The following is a 27,894-nucleotide window of genomic DNA, read 5'->3' as shown; positions in this document are numbered from 1 at the left end:
TAATGGTGTAAAGTGCAGTATATGGTTTAAAGAATTCACAAAAACATCCAGACTGTTTGCGTTGTTATATTTTCCATATTTATCTCAAAAGAGTCACGTTCAAACACCCATACAAGCCGGCTATGGAAGATTTCTGGGCTGTGTACCATCACAGTCAAACACAGTAAAATCTGTGTCTTAAATTTCCACAGTGTTAACTGTCTGAGATGTGTAAAAACAGTGTACCACATGTACCACAAAGCAGGAAAGCTAAAATGTCCACAAAATACTCAGTAAATTAAAGCACGCTGTCAGCAAGTAAATGTTTTGTTCTGTCAAACAAACTGGAGTTGTTCGCCCTTTCCCGAATCGCTGCGTCTGAGCTTCAGTCCAGACAGGACCTTCTGAGCGCCTCTCTGCTCTGTGGGACGCCTCCTTAAAGATCGTATCAAGAGCTGCCTCTCTCTACCCAATAAGTTGTTGTTCGATTGGTTGGTATTTCGTTTGTCTACTTGGTCCACCTCATCCGAATGTACAGTCTGACTCTCAGGCGTCTTTATCTGAAGGCAGTGCGTGTCTGTACCGTGCAGAAAAGAATGAGGTTTCATGGTGATCTCAGGTGAGGAGCAACAGCTGCTGTCTGCGCTTTCTGATAAAAGTCCTTCCCTGCTTCCAGGGTTCTCCTCATCCATCGACTGAGATCCTGCTTTAAATATTTGTGCTCCTGAAGAGCCCTGCCTGTGGTATTTTACCGGCTGCCTGCTGAAGTAAGCCCTCGATTGGGTTTGCAACTGAGTTTCTGTAACCAGCTCCGAATGCCCGTGAGGAGATCCTGTAGCACTCATAGCCAGGACTAGAAACGAAAAAATAGGCATTTATTAATTCACAAAAATAGTTAATTTTTAAACAAAAAAAAAACTTTCATGAGTTCATGCATTGTTAAAAATGTATTATTCTGATTTTACCTAAAATAAATATTCAAAGTGTGATTAATTTCAGCAAAATCTTGATGAAAAAGCTTTTTTTTAAAGGAAAATTGTGATTGGTTGCTTGCCAGTGCCAAAAAAAGCAAAACGTTTGCGTAAGCAGACTGTGCAGTTATTGAAGTGTACACAAGAGATCAATGTCTATCAAAGCCCGCCTACCTGCTCTGTCATTGGCTTCTGGGCTCAGCTGGTCCATTGCCTCATTGGATGATGATTTGTCAGAAATATAACCCTCGCTTGAATCTCTCTTGATAGTGCGATTCTGTTAAAATGATACAATTTCTGAATATAAGATGACTAAAGAGCCAATACGACAGAAATAATGAGAATTTAGTGAGTTAGATATTTTAAAGGTCACGTTCTTTCTGATCCAATTTTTCAAACTTTAGTTAGTGCGTAATGTTGCTATAATAGCATACATGATAAAGCAAAAAGTTCACTGCCAGCCGATATATTTTCTTTAACAGAATTCGCCTTTCAAAGCCTACAGCGAATGGCCGGTTTGTAATACAGCCCTTTACTTCCTGCTTAAATGGCGTCAGTAAAACAGTTTTTTGACTAAACTCCGCCCACAGGAATAAGTCAGTCGCCAGCTAAGTTAAGCTGCTATCGAATCACAACACACTAAATAAATTACACAATCAGAACTCGTTACGTATTTCTGAAGGAGGGACTTCATAGAACAAGGAAGACATCAGCTTGTTTTGACACTGAAAACAGCGCTAAAATTGCGTTAAAAATATTTCGTTTTTTTTACACGTGAAACATGAACACATGTTATATTGCGCACTGTAAACACAATCAAAGCAATATAATATACATAACTATATTATCGGTGGTGTATAAAGACCTTACATAATGAACTGTATTGTTTTTATTATCTTAGAATGAGGCGTTTTTATCTATGTTCACCGCATGTCTCCATACATGGAAGTCGCCATTTTGTGCCGCAAACTGCTCTATAAAGCGCGCTTTGATACAAGGTTGTCTTAGATAATGGCTACCGTAGCTTCACTATGTGTTCGAAAGGGAGGGCTGTGGACTGAGTTGTTGATTGCAGGTTGCAATCTCACCACTAGATGCCGCTAAAATCTACTCACAGCACCTTTATAATAGCCCCTTTCACACATACAGTCTTTACTGGTAAGTAACTGGTAAATTGCGGTTAGCATATCATGTGTAAACAGAACCTTTTTGGTAAATCGGTGCTGGCAATTTACCAGCGTTAATATCCACATGACCCTTTGTTACCACCTTTACTGACGTAAAAAGAACATGACAACAGTGTCGTGGACAAATGCGGAACTATGCGATAGCACCTGTCGGGCTAAGTGTTTGTTTATGGACTAAGGTTACTCTTTACCGTCTGCCGCTGGTTGTGTCAGCAAAGACAGCTCATGTAAGCGTACGGGCCAACCAAACGACCCAAGAAGAGTTTGGAACAAAACGAGAAAGAATTAGGCTCAATATCGGTGTTGCATTATCTGAATGGAGAGAGCTTTGCGACAACATTTATCTAGACATAGATGCTGATCTTGATTGTGTTTTACGCTACGGGTGAGTTGTTTTTAACCCTTTAAAAATCGTATGCTATTATAATGATCACAACATTAGTGTGTAGACTGTAATAAGTGCGTCATCCCGCAAATTATATAATGCACATCAAGAGGCATTGTACAGCAAATAAATGGTCATTTTAAGACACTTCCTAATAAAGTAGAGTTTGGTACTGTACAGTCTATCATAATTTTACATCTTAACCTCACAAGACTTGTACTGTCAATACATTATGTGAAAAATCAATGTAGATTGTAAGTTTGAACACTCAATTCTGTGCTCTGTTTACACACCTTTGAATTTGGACTCATACTGTAACATCTATAACTAACAATTTGAACATTAAATATAACCTACCATCCTGAAATAAACCGATGTCATCAAACGCAACCTTTATAAGGCTTGATTACCTTATCCGTCAACGTTATTTCTCGTTCGTTTGATCACGAGCAACTGCGCGACTGTCAGCGTTTGCCACAGAAGTGAAAGCAACAAAATACAGGTTGTGGACAAATATAACGCAAAGCTTGCCGCGCGGCAGTTTAGAGGTAATGCTGGATTCACACCAAACGCGGTAGAGGCTGCAAAGACGCGCTATTCGCATGTAGTTGGACATTTTGAGTTTACTCGCTTCATTCGCTCGTGAAATTCTAGTCATTCGAGACATTCACGCGGAAATTTGTATCATGGGAGGGGCTTCTGTGACTCCTCTCGCCTCCTGTAATCACGTCACTACTAGAGCAAGCCAAGCTCCTAATTGGTTAACATGACGAGATTTCCGCCAAAGTTGAGATTTTTCAACTCGCAGGTTTCCCCGTGGCTCAATTCGCGTCATTCACGCGTCAATTTGCGCCTATTGCGCCGTGCTAAACGCCTCATTGCTCGCATAATGCTACGTACCCACCAAACGTGTGGCATCACATTACTCGCTCTAGATTACTCGCGGGGATTTAACTTCGTCATGCAAATTTTTTGCTCGAGTTGAATATTTTCAACTTGGGCGAAGACGCGTTTGAGGCGAATAGCTCGTGTTTTCGCGGCAAACGCGCCACCCATATCGCCTCATTCGCATCGCCCCACGCGATGACGCGTCTGATCGTGTCTTTGCATTGACTTTGTATGTAATCTACTCACGCAAAACTCGTGAACCCACGGTAAGGATTGATATTAACACTTCTAGCCATTGTAAAGTAATAAAATATTATGATTTGCAATGTTATGTTTTTCTGCGAATAAGTGCCTCTGACATGTTTTCTTGTAAATTAGCACTTTTTATCATGCTCTTATGTTTATGTTCAGTGATTTTACTTTAATGGCAATGAAAGGGTTATTAGGCAGTAATTGAAATGCCTTATTTTTTTTTACAAATATCGCTTTTTATTGGTATTTAACAAAATCTCCACTTCTAAAAAAAGTCTCCAGTCACTCTTCACTGTCCAAAGGTAAAAAGGGCTCAAAAATTCAGTCACATTCTTTAACCGGGTAAAAAACAACTCTTGCACCTTGACGTATTTACAGTAGTAAATAACATGGAGAAAAGCCCAGCGCTGGCCTAACTACATCCCAGGGGTGAAACTCTTAAAAGCACATGCACACAAGCAAGCATGGTAATCTTCACAGAATAAGCATTTAATCCTTACAGGCTTTTCCATGGGCATGATGGGACAATTAAAGCATGCAAGCAGCACAAGAAAAGCTCAAGCCGATCAAGATGAACACCATAGGTCTTATATGTACCATCGTCATGACAACAGCCAGCTTAAAGCGCACAGAGCTAACATTTGGCAGCATGGAGGTACTTGAGATCTCAATGCCTACCTCCAGTGAGCGTGGACGTTCTTTAGACGATGCTCCGGGGTCCTGAGAGGAACTTTCGGCAGGGGAAAGGGTGGACAATGCTTTTGACGGGGTATCTGGAAGAGGTGCAGTGGGAACGGGTGGAGGGGGTGTGCTGGATCTCACCATTGGACCAAAGACCTCGTCATAGTGGGAGATCATGAACTCCACGAGAAGTGCCTGGTAGCTGGTCTCCAAAAGTGCAATCATGGACACGTCCCCCGACACCAGGGGTCGCAAGAGAGTGGGGCCGAACACGATGCCCAGGTTTCCAGGGGACATTTTGTTATCTTCGTATTGTTCAGCAACTCTAAAGAGGAAATGTGGATAAGTAGGAGCTAATTTAGTACCTGATGTATAAGGTTGACTTCACACAGTACCTGTTCAAGTGGGCCATCATATGCTGCACTGTGATGTAGTTGCACAGCGGTAACCGTCCTGTAAGTTCCTTGAGTTTGAGAAGAATACTATCCACAATCCCAACAGTCTCGGCGGCATTGTCCTTTTCACTAAGTCTCTGAATCTCTTTACCCACGCTGATGAAGTCATTGTAAAGGTCAAAGGTGAGTAACGGCTCTGGAAGCTGATAAAATGAAAGATGGTTTGTTGTCGCCGTGAGGATTTTTAATTTACAATATTGTACAATTAATAAAAGCACATCCGTCTATTATATTTTGGATCAATTGTAAAAAAAATCCCTCGTTTTACCTCTTTGAAAAAATGCTTGAGAACAGAAGTGATGTCATGGGGTGAGAGGTCACTAAGGTCAACTTGGTCTTTCTGGATCTCAAAGGCCTGACATAACTTAAGTATCCGAGGTTTGGAGCCACTGATTCTGTACACGCCCTGAGAGAAAACAACAAGAGATTAAAAACAACAAGACACTTTCTGAAGTTTTGCTTTGCTTGGTGCCAAACTCATGAACATGGAAAGGTATTGCCAGGGGTTTCCAGGGTGTTGCTTGTTTACTAGGATGTTCTGGACTGTTCACCTTATTTATGGGGCGTACACACCAAATGTGATTTGCTTAAGTAGACATAGTCAATGCAAAGACGTGAATAGTCGTGAACTGGCAGGGGGGCGCTGCGAATGAAGCAAATTAGGAGGCATGATTGTCACAAAAATGAGCTATTCGCATCAGACACGTTTTCGTGCAAATTTTTCACGAAAAATTGCATTGATGCTTCGCGTTTGGTGTGTACGCAGCATTACTGCATGTGTCTGTGGCACGTTATGCTACGTACACACCAAACATGAAGCATCGCGTTCCTCGCTCTAGAGTACTCGCGGGAATTTAACCTCGTGTCATGCTATTTTTTTGCTTGAGTTGTTTATTTTCAACTTGCGCGAAGAAGACGCGTTTGAGGCAAAAAGCCAATTTTCTTGACAATCGCGCCACCCAATTTGCATCATTCGCATCACCCCGCATGAGTTAACGTCTTGTTGCGTCTTTGCATTGACTTTGTTTGTAATCTACTCCCCCAAATCGTTGAATTCGCGTTAGGTGTGTACGCCCCATTAGGCTGCGTACACACCGATCGCGAAGCATCGCATTCCTTGCTCTAGATTACTCGCCTGATTAAACTTCGTGTCATGCAAATTTTTTACTACAGTTGAATATTTTTAACGTGCGTAAAGATGTGTTTTAAGGCGAACAGACCATTTCTGCCGAAATTGAATTTGCGCTTGGTGTATATGCCCCATTATGCTGCGAACACATCAAAAGCGAAGCATCGCGTGTTCCTCATTCTAGATTACTTGTGGGATTTAACTTCGTGTCATGAAAATTTTTCGTTTGAGTTGAATATTTTCAACTTGCGCGAAAACGGGTTTAAGGCGAATAGTGCATGTTGTCATGGCAATCGTGCCGCCCAATTAATGTCATTCGCAAGTTTTCTGAGTTTGCGTCTATTCACGTTTTGCATTGACTTTGTATGTAATGTACTCGTGCAAATTGTTGAATTTGCATTTGGTCTGTATGCCTCATTATGCCGTGAACACACCAAACGCAAAGCATTGCATACCTCACTCTAAATTAATTGCGGGATTTTACTTGTTTGAGTTAAAAAATTTCAACTTGTGCGAACACGCGTTTGAGGCTAATAGTGTGTGTTTTTGCAACAATTGCTCGAGTTTGCATCAATTCGCGTCTTTGCATTTACTTTGTATGTATTCTACTTGCGGAAAACATTGCGTTTGATGTCTACGCCCCATTACAGCTGCGACGCGGGTGCCAGAGCTAATGGTGGCACTGGCCACGCTTTTTAATGCTTGCGTTTACACCAGCCGCATAGCGTTTCAGAAGCATTTCATCAGTTTGATCGCAATAGTAAGAGTTGCCTTAGCAAGAATGTCTTAGTAAAGCTTTTTGTTCTCTTTATAATATTTAATAAATATTTCCATGTTTCATACCTGGACCCCGAGAGCCCGGCTCTCAATCTCTTCAGTGCACCGAAGGACAACGAAGGGCACGGCATCTGGGATCTCTCTGGGCAGCATGTTGAAGTCCATACCGAAGATAAAGCCTCTCTTGTGCTCACACTCAATCTGGCAAACCTCCAGGCACTTCCTGTGGACCGCAAGGCCACACTGACAGGAAAGGAGCAACAGTCAGTCAGCTTTAACCTTTAAATCAAGAGTTTGAAACTACAACCTTTCATGAACCACTAAGCTACACCGTTGCGTTTCCAGCACTCACCTCCTCACACTCGATCCCATTCACCAGGATGTAGTTGTCACATTGCTTGCACTTGTTCATCTTGCTTTTCATTTTTCTCAGTCTGTGAGTCAAAGCGGCACGTGATGCGGTTCGTGGTTTACACAACGTTCCGTTGCTGTCAGGTAACGCTTCCTCGCTCTCTACACGCACGTGAACAATTACAGCCATAAAGAAACTGATCGCAGAAAATGTAAAGATAATTATTTAATGAAAAGTGTCTCGTACCTGCTTCTTGTAAAGCATCTTTCTCATCGAGGTCATCTGAAGACATGGTTCCCGTGGAGGAGGCTTTGGGTAGCTTACGGGTCCCATGAGCTTTAGGAAAGCAATGCGGACATATTAGTAACTTATATACGGTATTTAGATGGGATGTTTGATGAAATTAAACATGGTTGACATTTTGAGATGACTAGAGGAAAATTTGTAGCGTGTGATGCTTCATGACTCCAATCTGAAAGCCAGACTTTAGAAATTCAGCAGACAGATGTTTCTCTCACCTGGACTATACAGAGATTCTGAACTTCCTCTGCTGTCAGTGTCACTGTGACCGGGACGTCCTGTGCAATAACAGATCACATGATCAGATGCTCTAGTATCGACTAACACATTAACAACGACTGTTTTACGCTATTTTCACTAAAAGACAGACATACTTCCTTCTACTAAACTGCTGCTGTGTTTCAATTCCTCTGGTAGGGCATATGAATCTTGGAAACTTGGAGCATTGCTTGGTTTACGCTTGCATGATGGTGGGGATCTGTGGAAATCAAAGGAATAAACAGATGTTTTATTGAAGATGTTCAACAATTTGAAAAAAAGTGAAATCTGAGGGTGCAAAAAATCTAAATATTAAAAAATGCGCCCTTTAGAGTTCAAAGTCCCAATAAAGTCCTTAGCAACACATATTACTAATGTAAATGTTTTTTTAGCGCTCTCTACTGGCTTATTGCTGTAATGACCTTGTGGACTGAATGGGGAATTTGTAACCTTTTACATAAAAAACAAACTTGGGAAATCTCTAAAGAACAGGTAGGAATGAGTGAATGTTGGTAGTCGAGTTTCTGCTCAATTTTGCCGCATCTACTCACAAAAATAAAATTTTGATATATTTACCGTAGGAATTTTACAAAATAAGCATTTTTTTAACCCTTCGAATTAGTGTAAAATAATACTTTGAGAATAATTTAAAGCCCCTACCCAATACTAAATCTGAATCGAACAATCTGTCAACTCCTCCAGAAAACAGCGTAAGGGGCTTTTGGATTTGTTTATTGCAAAATATACCTTTTGCGTGTTTGCAAACAGAGATGACGTTTTTTGTGGGCGGAGCCCAACTGGTGGCAGAAAGTGAATGCTCTGCAAATAGCGGTGTGAAGTGTTTTAGCATTAAACTGTGATTTTTAAGGATCCGGTGTTCTGTAAAAGTTTGTTTCACCTATATTTCTCTTAAGTGTAATGTTTCTTATAACGTTTTCACCAAGTTACGTTTATTTTTTAAATGAATTAAAAGTTTAAATGGCTTGGCTACTGATATGTGTGCATGTATGTAATGTATATGTATTGTTCTTTATTGGTAAATCAATTATTTTACAGTATGAATCGCTGAAGTACTTATAAGAGCAATACTTTCATGTATTTTGTATAATATCATTTATTAAATATTTCATAATTTCCTGTTTTCAGTTTCTTCCTTATATTTATAGCCTACGTGTTTGTTCTAAAACTATTATGTTTACATACAAATTAATTTGTATAGGCCTGTTTATATATTATTAACACTTTACATCGTGTGTGTGCGCTATGTTTATATATTTATTAGTAAACATCATAATTTAGAACAAACAGGAAGAAGACATAGGCTAAGATAGAAGGTAAAAAGAAGTAATAGAAAACGAAAAAAAAAAATGAATGGTAATATTATTGATATTATGAACTGATTCAAATCTTTAATCTTTCTAAATAAATTATAAACGTAACGTGATGAAAACGCTATAAGAGACACATAGAGGGATCATACTTCGACAGAACACCAGATATCTTCTCTAATTATTTTCTATTCAAATTATTAAAAGATTTTCAGATGATTTCATCACTCCAGTCTGTCCGGTTGAGGGCTTTTATTGCAATCATAAACACCTACGTTTATCTTCAAATGGTGTCTTCGACGACAATATACTATAAAAATGTCATATATTTTGGCATTCCTATTCTGACACTCAACAGCACAACAAGACATTTTCTAGTGAGTTAAATCGTTCGTTTCACTCGTGTCTCATTCATTTCCACTGTGTTTCTGCCACCACATTGCGTGTGTGACGTAACTGTGACGTCGACTCGCAAAAGGTCTATTGGGAAAATGTTTAATTCATGTAGTATTTTAATTTTAATAATAACCAGGGGACTCCCCTTTTTTAATATTTTTTATATTTTGTGCCTTATAGGGGGTCCCTCAATGCTCTCAATTAGAAAACTGGTCCAGGGTCACATATATGTGTATTAGTGTTAATGCACGCATTTTTTTCATTATTTCAGCCTAATATGGTTTTATATTATTTCTTAATATATCTTAAAAGACTATGGCTTGCGTTGGCACCATTGCTTTAGGTATCCTATCTGACTATCACAGTTTGCAACGTAATCATCTTGCGGTCTCCATCATTTTTAGATCAAATCTTTGGAGCAGTCTTGTTTTGCTCACCTCTTGCCCGGGGGAATGAACTCCTGAAATATAAAGTTCTGGAGAGGTTGGCCAGGTAGACATTTCCCTGTAATATAAAGGAGGTAGGGCTCCCCGGGCTCACAGGGCCTGCAGGTCAATTCCAAGTTCTGGTAATCCACAGGAACTGACTCGGTCTGTTGCCGCTGGAAGTGAAACATATTTACTGTTGCCTGTGAGAGAAAAAAAAAGAAGAGACTTTGGTCAAGAAACAATGGATGAATGTATAAACATAACTGTAAAAACATCTATAAATCAATACTGTAAAGGTGCAGAATGTCTTATGTTTCAGTACATTAATCAATGTAGTTTTAGTTTTCTTTAGTTTTGTCTTGTTATTAGTTTATTTTTAAAGGTGCAATGCATAGATTTTTAGCGGCATCTAGCGGTGAGGCTGTGAATTGCAACCAATGGCGGTTGAAGCTACGGTAGCTGCCACATGACAAAACTGTCTTTGTCTGAGACACTAGCCTCTTTCACACAGTAATTCTGGTAAATTACCATGAATTTACCAGAATTAATTTACCAGTAAATACAAAAATGTGCTGTTCACACATGCAGTGACGTTCCGTCTTTTTACCAGCAAGACATCATTCACACATCAGTATCAAAATACCGGTAAACTTGGAGAGAAAGCGGAAGTTACCTGTGGCACGCGGCCGGCGAGCTCCGTCCGTGTCGTATTTGTAAACGGCGGGTTATGACTTAATATCCACGGTCCGTATTTTGTTGTTTTCACATCTGTGGCAAACGGTCGTGAAGTTGCTCGTGACCAAACAACATTGCGTTAGGCGGCGTCAAACGGAACCTGTGCGTTTGCACATTAGGCTTCACAGATGGTGTGCTAAGGACGTCGGCAATTTAGCAATTAGATGGTAAGCTGTTTTAAACAACTTTGGTGAAGAAATGTGGATGTTAACTTCAGGTGTGCTCGACTTTTAAGCAACATGTGTGTGGAAACGTCCGTAAACAGTCTGGGGGAAACCGCGTCACCTGTATAAAAAACTAACTTATTGGCCCGCCCGATCTGTCAGCGCGGACTGACGTCAACTAAATGCCGGTAATGCTATATTTTTCGTTCACACATAGCGCTTACCGGCAAATTACCGTTAATCTTACAACCTGTCTTACTGTTAAATTGGGAGCACTGATTTACCGGAAAGGTTCTGTTTACACATGACATGTTAACTGCAATTTACCAGTAAAGACTGTATGTGTGAAAGGGACTAATGTCTGCGTCCGAAACCGCATACTGTACAGTAGGTACTGAATGAGATGTACCTACTTACTGACTGTTAAAACAGTATAGTATGAATCCTGGTAGTATAAATGCGATTCTGACGTACTACATCCACCATGTTAATAAATCACGTGACCTACATCGTCATCACGTCATGTCATACAAGTGCGAAAACAGCCGCATCGCCCTTTCACCTCTTCTTCTTTGTTGCATAACTCTGCTCCCGGGCATCACGGGATAGTGAAGTGTCCATCGTGTGCACACTGCAAAACCTAGCCGGAAGTAGTAGGTCATCCGGGTACTTTTTCGCATACTGTTTTTGGAATACTATGTATTTGGACATACTACTAGCCTTGCCTACTGCTTTTCGCCTACTATATAGTATGGAAGTAGGCGGTTTCGGACGCAGCAAATGTGACAAAATGTGCTCTGTAGAGCAGTTTGTCCGTTTAGGGCTACTGTAGAAACATGAAATTAATTCAAACATTTGGGATCATTCAAGTACACATGTGAACAAAGTATATAACATAGTTTTGGAGAAATCGTACATATTGTGCCTTTAACTCTTTCCCCACCATCAATGAGTTATCTTGTGAATTAAGAGAAAACGCTTCCCTGCCAATGACAACTTTTTATGGCAATCTTTATTTCTGCTATTATCCAGGTGGCGCTCTTACACAACTTATAAAACACTGAAGCATCCACTGAGGCCAAAAACAATTAAACTCTGGGTATGTTTTAATCTTCAATCTGAATCTGATCTCTAACAAAATAGCTTTTATGCAATTATTTAAGCTTTTTGCTCAAAATTTGGTATTTTTAAACAAACTTTCCCATATTTTAGAGGTGATAAAAAGAGAACAAATAAAGACAAATAAAAACATTTTTGTTTGAAAGCAGAGGGGCTGTTTTTTATTTGATATATCCTATGTTTATTGATTTAAAGAAGAACATTTTCTGGAAGCCATAACATTTTTGTGAAATTCAAAATCATCTGACTACAGTCTTATGCCACCATGGCATAATTAGATTTGTTGTTTTTGCAATGTTATAGTGATCATATATCATTATTTCTCAGTCTCTTTATTAGAATACATCCAGAAAATACAAGAAATGTATATGTAGTATTAAAAACAGTATAAAAGTATAAGCTGAAGTGTCAAGTATTTAAGGTAAACTCCCCTTCCACTTGAGCAATTGCAGGAAACTGCAGGATCTCCTTAACCTATATGAAATTAAATCCTAATTTCTAATAGAATGACTTCAGTTCTCCTCAAAAAAGCTCACTAAATACTGACTGATGCCTGAAGAAGACATTTAGTTACGAAAAAAAAATTGTACATATTTCCTGTATTTTCTGTTTGTATCTTAATAAAATTTGATTGAAAAATAAATATAGATGGTCATTAAAACTTCTAACACAACAAGTCTGGTGGTGGTAGCCTAAGACTTTTGCACAGAACTGTATATATTATATTGCATGTTTAAAGTGACTCAATTCCGATTTGTTTCCCTCATGTGGCCCAGATCTGATACGAATAAAAAAGCGCATTGATCAGGATATTTTCCCATCGGTTTCAGGCCTCATGCATAAGTGGAAATAAATCGGATATGATTTGTATACATGCATTCGCATCTGCAATGTAAGCAGACATATCGGATATTCCCATCTCAGGACGTGTAGTTTGTCATTGAAAATGCAATGCTGGCAAATGACGTCAACTCAGGTGAACACCACCTGTGATCACATGACTCTTCTTAGCAGCGCAATGGAGGACGACGGCTCCACTTAGTGGAGTAATGTGAAGTAGCTAATGAAGTTTTATAATGTGTTATTATTTTACTTCCTCTATGGTTTAAAGCAAGACCAAAGAGTATTTTTTACCTTAAAATAACGTTTCCAAAAAAGTTTCAGTCGTTCATCCACTCGAAACAGGGAGAACGTCACTTTCACATTCGCTTTGCAGCCCTCTATCGGCCAAAACCGCACTAAAGAAGTTTCCAACCGTCGGGTAGCGGTCCTGTAGTTCGAGTGAAAACTACAAAAACTTGCTTTACGGCAGACCTACAATCCAATCAGAGCCAGCTATGCTGCAGTATTTACGACAGTTGTAATGAACAATTACGCTTCTAACCTGTAGGGGGAGCAAAGAGCAAAAACTCTTAGTGTTGCTTTAAGCTGTTCAGGGTCAATATGTCTACTCTGAATTGTTTTTCCAAGTGTAATATATCAGATACGAGTCGCTTTTAAAAGATTATGTAAGCAGGTCGTCATAAAAATCGGATTAAGGCAACAAATCGTAATTGGGCATGCAGATTTGCAGTGCAAATACTTTTATACTTTCCTTCTACTACTAAAATCCCAACCACAAGTAATACTCATTTTAAACTGTGGAGGGCGCCATTATGTCTCGTGCATAGGTGTGTAATGGTTGGTGCAAAATATTACTAGAGTTTACTATAGTAAATACTATGGTATCTACTATAGTTTTTCATCATTTTGATCATCTTCCATTTGTATGTTTTCTGTATTGTTCATATTGAAATGATTGAAAAGAAGTAGTAGATGTTCTTGTAATTTTAATGGCATGCATGAACCAACCAACCTCTTTTAACACAGTGTCTCCTTGACAGATGAGCTTGCGAATGTGGACGATGATTCTCTGTTTGACTCTTTCCAGCTCTTCTTGATGGCTGTTAGCCTCACACACACACTGTCTGTACAGCATCTCAGCCTCTACCATCTAAACAGGAGCAAAGCAGAGAGATAAATATCACATTGTAATGCAATATTGAAATGCATGTCAAATTACCCATGTTTGACCTTGGATTGGGCATCGTCTCTGGACTTCCTCCTCTTGTCCAGGGTCTTGTTACCTCCCGTTTCCTCTTCAGCTTTGGCCGTCATGGCTTTGGCCTTTTCCAGTTCCTCGCAGCGCTGTCTGTACTGCTGCCGCGCCCTCTTCAGCGCAGACACCGCATCGTTCTAATGCACGGCACATCATCACATTACTAAAAGTGTTGGCTGCCATAAATGCACATATTAATAAGCCCAAAAACTGACCATTCTCTTCTGTTCTTTACCCCACTGCTCTTTAAATTCTCGCCGCCATTTGTCGATTTCGTTCTTCTTGGCCGAGAGAGCCTGTCGAAGGGAACGTTCCTCATAAATCACGTTTTATATCTCTTGCACTTGTAAATGCTGTGCGGATGTATGCAGTACCTGATAGCATCGCTGTTGCAGGAGTTCAGTTGTTTGTTTGGTCGTCGTGCTGTTTTTAAGATCGTGCTCCATAGCGAGGATGTAGATGTGCTGCAAAGGCATTATGTCCTATAGAGGAAGTCAAGAGAAATGCATTAGTTATCTCCAAACAACATATTGCTTATTGCAACAGAGCAGAACGTAGTTGTATCGTATAACAGCACATATGCATTTTTACCTGCGGAGCAATGCAAGACTTGGCCGCATCAGCTGCTTTCATAATACTCTTTGCAAACTCCTGCTCTGTAAACAAGCAATAACATTTTCAGAATTATACAGCCTCCGAATTATTGAATGTATGCTGATATTGACTTTGTGTGTCTGTATTCAAAGAGGTTATTGTAAGTAAATACCAAATGCTAAAGCAAATGCATCCAAATATCAATAAAACTGAGAAGGAAGTCGCCATTTTGCGGCATTATATTTTTACAGTAGCCCTAAACGGACAAACTCCTCTACAGAGCGCGTACACTCACCTAAAGGATTATTAGGAACACCTGTTCAAATTCTCATTAATGCAATGGTGTAATGGAGTGGGGGATGTTTTCTTGGCACACTTTAGGCCCCTTAGTGCCAATTGGGCATCCATTAAATGCCACGGCCTACCTGAGCATTGTTTCTGACCATGTCCATCCCTTTATGACCACCATGTACCCATCCTCTGATGGCTACTTCCAGCAGGCTACTGCACCATGGCACACAGCTCGAATCATTTCAAATTGGTTTCTTGAACATGATAATGAGTTCACTGTACTTAAATGTCCCCCACAGTCACCAGATCTCAACCCAATAGAGCATCTTTGGGATGTGGTGGAACGGGAGCTTCGTGCTCTGGATGTGCATCCCACAAATCTCCATCAACTGCAAGATGTTATCCTATCAATATGGGCCAACATGTCCAAAGAATGCTTTCAGCACCTTGTTGAATCAATGCCATGTAGAATTAAGGCAGTTCTGAAGGCGAAAGGGGGTCAAACACAGTATTCGTTTGGTGTTCCTAATAATCCTTTAGGTGAGTGTATGTCATTACCGTAGCTTCTCTATGTGCTGCGAAAAGGAGGGGTGCAACCTCACCACTAGATGCCGCTAAAATCTACACACTGCACCTTAAAGGGATAGTTCACCCAAAAATTGTGTCATCGTTTACACACCCTCATGTTGTTCTTAACCTGTATGAGTTTCTTAATTATGTTAACACAAAAGAAGATATTTTGATAAAGGATGGTGACTACACAGTTGACTTCCATAGTAGGAAAAACAAATACTATGGAAGTCAATGGCTACCGTCAACTGTGAGCTTTCCATCATTTATCAAAATATCTTCTTTTGTGTTTAACAAAAAATTTAACTCGTACAAGTTTAAAAAAACATGAGGGTGAGTAAATGATGACAATTTTCATTTTTGGGTGAACTATATCCCTTTACCTGTTGCTGTAGTAAATCAACTATTAGAGCGTTGTGTTATCAAAGTAAAGGTTTGATTCCAAAAATCACACATGCTGATAAAATGTTCAGGCAGAAAGTTGCTTTGGATAAAAGTGTTTGCCAAATACATAAATGTTAAATCTTGTACTAGCCGTAGCCTTCCACCAGGGGGAGTTTTGAGGGATCTAAAAGGTTACTTTATCCTATTAAAGGTGCACAAGTCATTCTCTCACAAATCTTATATTAGACCGTTGTTTCCAAGAAAAGCTCTCTTGACTTCTCCAACAGGCAGAAAACATCTATAAATATATATATAAAAAAAACCGCAACCTGAACCAGATCTAATTTAAAACAGAAGACCACTAAACATCACCTCCGTCAAAAATTACATAATGATATTACCTGAATGTTCTCGGCACATATTATATTCTCATAAAATACTTTTGTGTCAAATGCCATTCAGAAATACCTGATAAAAAGTCTGATAAAACATGTCAGAGCTCTTCAATGAAAGACATAAGCACTCACCCAGGCTGATTCTTTTGTCCATCCAGGTCAGCAGGTCTTTAGCATAGCGGCACCACATTTTGGCATACTGTAGGGCGAGCTCCACGCCACCCTCGCAGCGGCACAGGGTAAGATCCGGGTCCTGGGCTGAGAGTGAATACATGAGCATTGTCGGACTTTACATTCCCTCATCTGTCTGAACTAAACCCAGGACTGAGAGATGCCTCATCCTCCATCCAAAACACAGCTAAAATGATCTCATACATTATCACACTTAATAAATCTCCTCTATCCTCAAAGAATGTCAACTAAGTTAATAAATGCCCAAATTTCCATCACAATACAGACTCCATATTTCCAATTGGTGAAAGAAAATGATTAAATGTGGAAAAACTTCACTGCAAGTCCATCAGGGCATCTTGTGTGTCCATATGGTGGTCAAAGGGAATCCTGTTACTTCCATCTACGATATTCCAGATTGGCAATTTAATATCCACGCAGTTTAAGGATCTGTTCAATAGTGCCCTTAAGGCTTTAGGGGTTAGCTGTGACTGTGTGTGGATCACAGAGGATGAGACGCTTCATCCTCCCTCTACCCGACTCCTCCCTTTTCAATATATGATTAAATCCCAACTCACACAGGCATTTTCTGTATCATTCTTTCAGGTTGTGATGGACTGTTTGGCACTTCTATTCCCCCGTGTGTGTTTTTGGAGGTTAATAATCAATAAATTAATTTCCTGATATAGACCGGATCCTGAGAAGGCAAACCCCACCTAATGTATTGCTTATTATATTGCTCATTTAAACACGATCTTATCTTAAATGCGTATACTATACTAAAGTCAATATACAAATGTATGATTAAATCCGATACTATATAAAGAGGATGGTGGATAAACTCAGCTGACCCCATGACTACACGAATGTCACTCACTGTTATTGATTTTCTTTACACCATTGTACACACAATATCCGAATGTCGTAAAAAAATAATTATGATAAAAAATCTGCATATCTGGATGATTTTCATTATTTAATACCGTAATGAGAATAAGATTTTTGTTCAGATTGCACTTAAGGGAAAAGGGATTTTTTTAGGGGGAATAAAGCTACATGTAAACAAATCTTAATAGACATTTAAAAGGTACATTTTGCAATAGCATCAGAATGATGTTAAAAAAAAATCCCTAGCCGTCACCGCGCCGCCACCCTTTCAAAACACCTTTACACCTAAAGCCCATCTAAAACGTCCGTCTTTGAACCTCTCTCACAGTACAACATAGGACCACGATCACAGAGTCGCAACGATTGTTTCACGATGACAATCTTTCGTCTGGGACAGCCAAAAATCATGCAGTGTATCCTGGGCTTAACTCTTTTCGTGCCATTGACGAGTTAACTCGAGTTATCTCGTCAATTAAGAGAAAACGCTTCCCTGCCAATTACAAGTATTTCCGGCTTTCCGCAATACCGCTATTATCCACCAGGTTCGCAACTTATAAAACCTGGAAGTATCGCCCTAGGGCAAACCGCTGTATGTATGTCCGAAACCTTTTTTTTTAAAGCAGAGGGTCTGTTCTTTCATTTGATATACTGTATGTTTATATATTTTCCATTTTCTGGAAGGCATTAAAATGAAAATCATGAAAAATGCTGCCGCTGGTTGGAAAATAAAAAAACGCTGGCAAGGAAAGAGTTCAAGAGTAGAGGTTCTTATGGTACCAAATGAAAACATATTTCTACCTAAATGGTACCGTATTTTTCAGTCTATAAGCTGTTTTTTTTTTCATAACTTGGCTTGTGCTGGTGCTGTGGTAAGTCAGTATGAATTCATAAATTTTGACATTTATGAGGCAAGAGACATCATTACCGTCTACAGCCGTGAGAGTCCGCTATATGCTGCTTCTGTATTTATGTAATTCAATGGATTCAGTAATGTGGAATGACGAGTTTGCGAACTTCACGCTAGTTTGCTTGTTCGGTTAATTTAGCCTATTCAACCTTCCAGGTAAGTTCTGTATGCTATGCTTTATTGTTATATAACTGATAACTGATAATATTACTTTAAAGGGAAACCAGGCAAGTCTGCGTAATATTTCTCTATGAGCTCCCCCTAGTGTCTGAAAATGAATGCTTTCAAACACACTGTCGTAAAAACGAAATGTTGTCCCTCCCCCCTCGGAACCAAGTTTATCAGCTTATTTCCAATCCAGTTATGTTTCCCTTCCATCAAGGGTTTTCGATGCTTCTTCCCGGGCTCTGCCATTTGCAACAATCGCTAGCCGTGTTTAGCTCGCCTGCCTCTGTGTTGTTTGCTGTAAAGTGATACTGCTTCTCGCGATATCTGAGACTTTGTGAGACTGAAGGACACCGGGTCGGATGGTCGGATACAACGAACTTGCAAGTGGGGTATTCTTCCTACAGACGGTAGGGGCGGGCGAGAGAGACTTCATTCATCCGGTAATGAGTCATTTAACCATATACAGACTTACGAAGATGATTTATTAACATAAAAATGCTGCCTTGTGTTCCTTTAACGTACAGACATCTATTCAGCCTGCTGTTCTGTCTGTTATTGTTTAGTTGAATAACTCGCCTTTCCAGATTAAATGTCTGTTCTTCGGCTTGGATTATTTGAAATAATTTTCTAAATTAACGCGACGTATAGTCCACTGTGACTTATATATGTTATTTCATCTTAATGACGCATTTTTGAATGATGCGACTTATACTCCGGTGCGATTTATAGTCCAGAAAGTACGGTACATATTAGGACCTTTTTAAAGAGTACTGTCCCAGTGACTGATGCACATAACATTCCCCTAACATTAATTTTTGGTTTTCATATGGTTTGGAACAATAAATCGTTAGCTAGGACAGTGGTTCCCAAACTTTTTCAGCGTGTGGCCCCCCTTGTGTACGGTGCATTCCTTCGTGGCCCCCCAAAGAAAACTTGTTCTAAAACTCAACATTTTAATAAAAAAACATTAAATTATACAAAAAAGTAGTGCTTTTGGTTAGTAGCCTTATTTTTTTAGGTTTAGTTACACAGAATTCATGATAAATTAATGTATTTTATAAAATGTCATAAAACTGGGGCCCCCTTGGCACCATCTCGCGGCCCCCAGTTTGAAAACCACTGAGCTAGGATATAGACTATTCTTAGACAAAATCCTGCAAATTTATGACATGCATGTCTTTAATCAGTCCATTTGGTTAATTATAACCAGACTGCACACAGTGAGGCTTAAAAACTTGGCTAAGAAGGGAGATTATAGGCGGTTTCATCGGACGTGTCTGGTCCGAACTTTACTTCCGGTTTCGTTTTTTTAATGGTCTGACTTGTTGCTAAACTGAACTCTTGAACAAATACCTCATCGAAAATAACAAATGTTTTGGTTTCCAAGGTAATCTATGTGTTGTTTTTTTGCTTGTTATATAAATAAACTACACTTAAAGTACTTTGTTGTTATTTATTCTTAGCGGAGTTTACCGGAAGTTACGTGTTGACCACGAAAGCCGCTTGTTAATGTTACTGCTGAAACCGTCTATAAATGCCATTGAAATAAAGTGACAATAATGAAGTAAATGCGGTGAGTTTTAATAGTGAGTGATAGTTAGAAAGGTTACAGTGAGAGTGCTTAGTTAAACTTTGATCAAACCAATTTTAAATACCAGCACCTTCAGTATTTTTTAACATATCTCTTTATCAATTTTTAAATATCTGAGACACAGAGCGCTGGGACAAGCAGCAGGTGTCTGCCAGTTTAATCTGCCCTCCTGTCCAGCGTTAATCTTGTTAGTTAGAAGCAATTAGTCCATGTGGTTAATAACACAGAAACAGCGCAGGTTGAAGAGGAGAGATTTAATGGCGTGGCATAATGGATCACTCATTTTTGCTTTGATCTGTTTATCTCAGTATATCCAAATATAACAGGCATTCTGATTGACTAGTCAAATAAAAAGCATAATTTGTAAAAGTATGAGAAGGAGATGCACTATGACCTCTTTAAATCTTCACCATTATGAACCCTCATTTATGCTATTTTAAGTGTTATACCAATCGGTTTTTTTTTCACTTATAAACCTTATTACCCCATGACCCATTTTCATCTTTTAGTGGCCGGCGTGCACAGCCATACACATAGACAAGTTTCTTGAAGACAGTTACCATTTGTCCCTTCATTCTTCTCTTCGTCTTCACCGCAGATCTTTACGGTGCACTCATCTTCACCCTGGGAAAAACACAGTTTTCACATTTTACACCATAAACTGTATAAAGAATTTTGATAAACATATAATTCATCAATCATTTCTTACTGTTATATCATCCAGGTCAGCGTTCAGCGTGGTATCTGCCGAGATGTCTGTTAAAGACAAAGAGTCCGGGTCGAGCTCATCCACAGTCCTGAGGAATAAACACATGCAACGATATTAAGCCGGCTTTCATAGCACCTACAGCTGATTGAAATATGGACCGAGTGACTGAGTTGACATACGAGCATGCTAGTGACATGTTCACGTTCGCGTCAAAATCACGTAATATCTCACTGTAGCGCTTTGTTTCCGAAGATCGGGAGTGAGCACAGCCATCTGAAACGAGAGGTGATTGAAAAGCATTTGATTTGGTTATGAAAACTGTTTCTAGTTCAGATAAACTGATATAAAGTGTTTATGTTACAATACAATAACATTTGCCTTCTTAAATGACTTTGGTTAGATGAATAAACAATAAATTGGTTCATAAAAATATTAGATAGATACACCACGCAACCAAGCCTTGGGTCAAAAAGTACGAACCCAACCCATTGGGCTGTAATGTAACCTATACTGCAGGTTGTTTCAACCCAAAGTCTTTAGTAGATAATCTTTTTTATGAGGACAATAACATTTACAACAATACCATGTATTATATTCTATACGTCATCTAAATATTTAACAATTTCCCTGTTTTCTTTATTAATGTAAAGTAAAGCTGTTTTTAAAATAATGCAAAAGTGCTACTGTATAAAAAAAGTTAAATAAAAAATTCTGTAGAAATTACAGTACTACTGCCAGCTGTTTGCCAGTAACTTACTGTAGATTTAAATTTGTTTACTAGCAAAAGTTTGTTCAAAGTTTACCCTTACGTGTTGTTCTTATTTGGCCAACATTTTCTCTGTGTTTCAGCAAATGAAATGATTTTTGGTGACAAATCTTATATTGACACATTTTTGGAGAAAATGCTTTGAAATATTTTTACAAACTCAACAATACACTGTGGGCAAATTTACTACCTTTCCACTATATTAAGCTGCTGTAAAAATGTATCACGTGAATTTTTTTTGATAAATCTGTTAATTCACCTCAGTACTGATCAAAACTACAACATTTTTTTTTAAATTCCATGATTATAACTCTTTAATTGCCAAGTTCATAAGTGATGTCACTGATTTGGAGAACAAAACACACAAAATTACAGATTTTCAATATAAAAAAAAAGATTTTTTAAAAACTTTTTTCACAGTCTCTAAGGCATGTCAAAAATTGGTAAAAACATTGTCTTTGATGCATTTTTTTTTGTGCAGCATCAGATTTAATTTTTTTCTCCCTCATTTATTGTTCTTGACTGTTTTTGCCCCATTGACCTCCATTATAATGAAATTTTTTGATTGCAGAGAAGTAAAATGTGTAATTTTTACTGTTGATCTCCATGTGTCACCATTAACCCTTTAGTAGGCATGTGCAAAAACAGAGCTTAATTTCTAGCTTGTACATTGAGTTATATAAGGTATAACTCCATAATAAAAGCATATTATTGTTTGTGTGTGTTTGTGTGTGTTACATGATGATCAACAGTAAAAATGACTAATTTTACATTTTTCAAACTGGAGAAAACCGTCCATCGATCAAAAATGCATGATAAAAAGGTGTCATGGCTATGCAATCAAATAATGTTGTTATAATGGAGGTCAATGGGTCAAAATCAGCCACTAACAATAAATGAGGGCGAAAAATAAAAACTGATGCTGCACAAAAACTAAAAATGCATCAAAGCCAATGTTTTTATTAATCTTTGACATGCCCAAGACTGTGAAAAAGGTAAAAATTTCACTTTTTATATTGAACTTGGCAATTAAAGAGTTAAAATCATGGAGTTTTTGTAAAGATTTGGTAGTTCTGATCAGTACTGAGGTGAAATAACAGATTTATGGAAAAAAAAAGAAAATAAATCTGATAAATTTTTTACAGCTGTTTAATTTATTGGATGTTTTCATCAATGAACAATGCACAAGGGTTAAATGAACATTAAACATTAACAAGTTTTATCTTTACAGAGTAAAACTAAAATAACAGCCTCATGCAAAGCATTCTGTGAATCAAAATCTAAAGGAAAAAAACAGAAAAAGGTTTATGAAAATTTCTGGTTTCCAGAATGCTTTGCATGATGCTTTTATTTGATAGTTTTACTCTATAAAGACAAAGACTTGTTAATGTTTAATGTTCATTTAACTTTGAACAAACTGTTACCAGTAAATAACATGAATTTAAATCTACAGTAAGTTACTGGAAAACAGCAGCATAACTACAGCAATTTTTATAGTGTAAATTTCATTGGTTTGAGCCCTTCACACTTAAAAAAGCTGAACAAAATGACAGATTTTAAGAGTCTGAATGCTTTTTACACTGTCTGAAATCCCATATTGTAACTTTTGACTTTATAGTATTACCAATAATTGTAGTGTTTTGTGGTTTCCATGTTAATCTTAATAAGGGCAGGGCATTGTCATACATTTAAAAAAAAAGTGTCAAAACAACTAATGACACCATGTGCATTTCATATCAGGACAGGAAGTCACATGATTAATGCCACAGTACGTGAAAGAAACAAACAAAGAAACAAACAAACAAGAGGAATTTATATGAATGTGCACAAGCATAACTATGCAAAAATACTACAAAGGGCAAATGAATGCAATTTTGGGTGTATGACCTAATAATAGCATTCAATTGTTATAGCATGTCTTGTATGAAGCTGCTGTCTGTTATTTTACTCTGTTGTATTTTTAAGGCCACTTATGTGTCAGGTGCAGTAAATCATCTGAATATGTACTGTTTTACATTCAGTTCTGTATGCACAAAGTGGCACTTTACAAAAAACGTGCCAATGTCGGTCTCCCTCTTTCTCTTTTTTTTGTGTGACACATGCTTCATTTAGGTCAACCGCATCCTGTATCGGTTTTGTAACATGCTCTGCTACAGGGACAATGTGGACCTGTTTATGATTAAAAGTAGCGTTCATGACTGTATGAATGGCACAGGGGACGCAGGCAGATTTCTCACTTATCGAAAATTTCCTGCAGAAATCTCAAGAACACACCTGCTGTTTGTTGTTATGTAGGATGTAAAATGCAGTAACAATACTAACTGCAAAATATACTGTTGAATGACTTGATTTTGCAATACGGTTTAAATGAGAATTTAAAGTATAGTAATCAAGTTACATCTTTTATACTGTTGCATGTATTAACAGTATTACCATTTTTTTATTTCAAACATTTTAGAGAATTAAACCACGTATGCATACGCAGTCTCGTTATTAAAGGAGTCATACGACCCGATTTCATGGTTTTTTTTGTTTTTAGAGTGTTAAATGATGTCTGTGCACATAAAAGATCCTTAAAGTTTCAAAAATTACACATTTTTCAAATACAAAGAGAGATCTTTTTAAAAAGTGAAGCCTCATCCACGCCTACATAAAACACGCCCATCCAGATAGACGTCATACTGGTTAGAACATTTTCATGACACAGCCCTAATGTACACGCAAAGATAGAGAGTGTAACTTTCAATCACGCTGTATTATTGTTGTTTCCGCAATGTCGAGTAGACGCTGTGTGTTTCGTTGCGAAAGGCAAACTACTTTGTTACATTTGCATGAAAAAACATGTTCCTGATGAGTAATACCACGATTATCCACTAGATTTTTACCTCTCTTACTCAATTTATAAAAATTTAATTTATTTATTAATTTTACATGTTTTGATAATCGTTCTGAATTTGATCTCCTGTTATGTTTGTTTGTTTGTTTGTTTGGTTGAAAGCAGGGGGTCTGTTCATTCATTTGATATATTTGTATGTTTATATATTTTTAGAAGAAAACTTTCCTGGAAGGCATTTTGTGAAACTTTTGTGAAAATCACAAAAAAATGCTGGCGGGCAACTTAAAAAAAATGGGGAATGAATTAAGAAACCACGTGTTAGGTTTTATTTACAACACTGTTTCAGAACAGTACAGCCCAAATGTTCGATTGTGTGCTGCACATTTATGAAAGGACTACTTTCTAAACACGGGGGAGATACAAGGCTGGATGTACACAAAGGCTTCGTATAAAAAGTGGAGCAATTCAAACTTTGCAATTTCATTCTGGTTCTGCTGACTGACATCATGTAAGTAGCGATGTTTTCATATTTAAAGAAATTCATACAGACGATTCAAATGCGAGTTTTGAGGTGTGACGCACCTGTGTTTTCATATTTAATGAATTTCCTACTGACGATTTAAACGCGAGTTTTGTGCAGTGTAGAGTAGGGATTGACCGATATGTGTAGAGTAGGGATGCCGATACAGATTTTTGTTTCATCAGCCTTATGACCGATACAGTCTGACGATTTTCTTGAGCCGATATTTGGAGCCGATACTGCTTTTGCTCACTCAATTTACATCATAAAAATGACACAATTACAAGTCTTAATTTAAAAAAGTAACATTTATTGAAGTTTAAAAAAAAACTATTTAACAAATAGTAAAAACAGGTGAGGGTGCTATGGAACCATGAACTGCACTCTCCACAATGACGATCAGCAAAATGGCCCGATATATCGGCCGGCTGATATATCGGTCTATCACTAGTGTAGAGCAGTGTTGTTTTTGGCAGCCCTTTTAGTTTTAGTCTTAGTCTTTTGGACAAAAATGCTTTTTAGTTTGTCACATTTTAGTCACTTATAAACTTGATAGTTTTAGTCAAGTTTTAGTCGACGAAAACACAAAAAGGATTTAGTCAAGTTTTAGTTAATGAAAACGCAAAAAGGTTTTAGTCAAGTTTAAGTCAATTTTAGTAAAAAAAGGTAGTCTTTAACAAAGTAATTTAGGTTAAAAAGTGTGGTGTATTTAATACTATTAAAATGTGCAATAAGGTTGTCCCTGAGTGTGTTGTTGTTGTTTTGTGAAATCTGGTGCGCGTGCACGGGATGGTGGCAGCCGGGTGGTTGGCGTAGCCAAAACAAGTATAGCAATCGGCAGCATTGCTGATACTTTTTAGCTAAAAACCGTTGTGAACGTCAGACTTATAATCATTTTCGTTCCGTCTCGTCTCGTTAATGAAAACTCTGAAGCGTCTCGTCATGTTTTCGTCACCTTGGAGCCATTTTTAGCTAGTCATCGTCGCGTTATCGTCATAAATAAAAAGGTGCGTCAACGAAATCATTTCATCATCGTCATCGTTAACAAAAACAACACTGGAGTAGAGTAGCGCTTGTTTGTCGTTTCTACGATCACAAATGCAGACATGGTTTTATGCTTTAGTATCCTTACCTATCTGTCACTATTGCTTTAGGAGCTCATCTTTCAAAACATGGTAAGGATTTCCGTTTACATAATGGAGGTATTCGACCAATCAAAACGCACTGGATAGGTGGCAAATCAGATCACACCGCGCTTTCTCAGAACGATGAGCTTTGTACAAATCCACGCGTTACAGATGGGCGGGATTTAGAGGTGCTACAAAAATGTACGGTATTTGGAAAATAATGCGTTTTTTGAGCCGTAAACGACTCAAACACATTGTATTACACCAAATACACAAAGTAATGTGCTTTTTAGCTACGAAATATGGGCTCTTTAAAATACAAAGCATTACTGAATTTTTTTTTCTTTTATCCTTCTCTGTACAGCACTTTGGTTCCACTTGTGGTGTTGAAAGTGCTCTATAAATAAAGTTGAGTTGAGTTTTAAAAAGCAAATACTGTTAAAAATGTATGTAGAAATTATCGTTTTACATGCAGCTGTTTGCCAGTAACTTACTGTAGATTTAAATGTATGTTATTTACTGGCAACAGTTTGTTTAAAGTTAAATGAAAATTAAACAAAAACAAGTCTTTATTTTTACTATTTTTTTTAAAATAAAGACTTGTTCATGTTTAATGTTCATTGCTAGTAAATAACATAAATTTAAATCTACAGTAAGTTACTGGCAAACAGCTGAATAACTACAGGATCATATTTTACAGTGCTCCCCTAACTTCAGTCTCCTCAAAGAGTTCAAAATGTGTTTAGTGCCAAGTGAGGTCAAACTAAATACTGACTTTTACCTGAAGATGCCATTTTGTTCTGAGAATTGTGCACATTTCCTGTCTTTTCTGTTTGTATTTTAATAAATAGAGCGAAAAATAAAGATAAAAATAATAAAATAAATTGCTTTCCTAAACAATAAAGCTGGTGAGGGCCTTATGCACAATATGGTTTAAAAAATTAAAATATAAAATATGGTGAAAAAATCATAGCAGTACAAAGCAAACACTGCAGTCCTCAATTTTTTTTAAATTACCGCTTGTGTTATTGTTTGACACATGTAAAGACACTTTCAGATATACTGCATTTGTACATTTGTCAAATTGCAGCACAAAGGAAATTTCTTACAGTTGCAATTTTTTGTGCAAAGGTTAAATGAGTAAGACAGGAAGTGCTGCGATCATCTCATCTTGAGACTATTGGCATGCTACACAAACATGCAAAGAACAGGAACAAATTCTGAACTACACAAACAGGAGAAAATCAATGATTGCCAAACATTATTACATGCAAATCTGGAAATTTGCTCTATATGTTTCTCTCAGTGTTTGTTGTAACTCACCCTGAGATTTTTGTGGCCTCAACTGTGCAGTCTCCAGTCTCTCCTCCATTTAGTCCCCCGTCAAGAACCACCGGCACACAAGGAGCTTGTCGATCCAGCAGTCACTCCATCCAATCCACTAACAAAGGTGATTCTTGCCCGAGCCCCAAGCGCGACCGGGTCAGCCCTCACCTCTCGTCAAACGTGGACATGAAGACGCTGTGGTGTTGGATAACTCTTCTCTCGCAGCACCAACTTCTCTTCCTCTAAAGCGCTGCTTGGCCAATGCTGAGCTCTTTCACGATCATATGAGGAGGAAGTGTGTCTCACTATCACTCTCAGGCACACCTAACACCCACAACTTCTGCTAAACCCTGAAAGATTGCTCGCAATTTGTCGCTATCGTGTTTTTGCAATTTGTAGCTAGTGAGAGTGAGAACTTAATTTAAATTATAACGATCTCAAAATCATCTAAAAGCAAAGCAACAACTTTATTTTTGTGTTGATACTATAATTTCTCTAATTTTAAAATATCACCGATGCCCGTTTTACATGACCCTAGAGTATATTTCACATATATAAGCGGATTCTAGCGCTACTAATATGCATTTTTATGCAATAAACGCTCTTGAACAGTTGCTGAAATCTTAGCTGTTGCATTCAGCCAATGACATTTAACCTTATTGTGGTGCCACCTACAGGACGATAAGAGTTTGAGACAGGAAATACATCAAGGCCTGACCTGACACAACTCACTGATGGCTGACTCAAGCTCTCTCACGAACAAACATCT

The 27,894-nt window shown here is 38.1% G+C and overlaps 1 protein-coding gene across 3 annotated transcripts; it reads right to left on the bottom strand.

Annotated features, from left to right (window-relative positions):
• Window positions 1-48: 48 nt before the first annotated feature.
• On the bottom strand, window positions 49-27,579 carry gmip (GEM interacting protein). 3 transcript variants are annotated; one of them, XM_073856965.1, is made up of 21 exons: window positions 27,123-27,579; window positions 20,730-20,823; window positions 20,551-20,638; window positions 20,402-20,465; window positions 16,249-16,374; window positions 14,474-14,538; window positions 14,257-14,364; window positions 14,098-14,178; window positions 13,855-14,019; window positions 13,640-13,774; window positions 9,776-9,966; window positions 7,731-7,834; window positions 7,575-7,634; window positions 7,303-7,392; window positions 7,057-7,217; window positions 6,771-6,947; window positions 5,067-5,204; window positions 4,739-4,941; window positions 4,341-4,668; window positions 1,125-1,227; window positions 49-832 (listed from the first exon to the last, which is right to left on the bottom strand). In XM_073856965.1, exons 1-21 carry the CDS (start codon window positions 27,169-27,171, stop codon window positions 315-317), a joined length of 3,048 nt encoding a protein of 1,015 aa, XP_073713066.1. In that variant the 5' UTR covers window positions 27,172-27,579; the 3' UTR covers window positions 49-314. The 3 variants fall into 3 exon arrangements, with proteins under 3 accessions (XP_073713066.1, XP_055044025.2, XP_073713067.1); XM_055188050.2 differs by having other exon boundaries at window positions 13,640-13,777; window positions 13,858-14,019; window positions 27,123-27,541; XM_073856966.1 differs by lacking the exon at window positions 1,125-1,227 and having other exon boundaries at window positions 671-832; window positions 13,640-13,777; window positions 13,858-14,019; window positions 27,123-27,540.
• Window positions 27,580-27,894: the final 315 nt, after the last annotated feature.

The sequence above is a fragment of the Misgurnus anguillicaudatus genome, chromosome 19 (genome assembly GCF_027580225.2).
Source record: "Misgurnus anguillicaudatus chromosome 19, ASM2758022v2, whole genome shotgun sequence".
NCBI lineage: Eukaryota > Metazoa > Chordata > Actinopteri > Cypriniformes > Cobitidae > Misgurnus > Misgurnus anguillicaudatus.
The sequence above is the reverse complement of the archived record's forward strand: the minus strand, read 5'-3'. Positions and strand labels throughout refer to the sequence as shown.

Bases quoted from the DNA above. Each gene is read 5' to 3' on its own strand.
- gmip (XM_073856965.1), bottom strand. From the start codon at position 27,171: ATGGAGGAGAGACTGGAGACTGCACAGTTGAGGCCACAAAAATCTCAG. The intron at 7,218-7,302 runs GTACGAGACACT...ACGTGCGTGTAG, and splicing joins AGATGCTTTACAAGAAGCAG to AGAGCGAGGAAGCGTTACCT. The intron at 1,228-4,340 runs GTAGGCATTGAG...TCATTTTAACAG, and splicing joins AACGTCCACGCTCACTGGAG to AATCGCACTATCAAGAGAGA.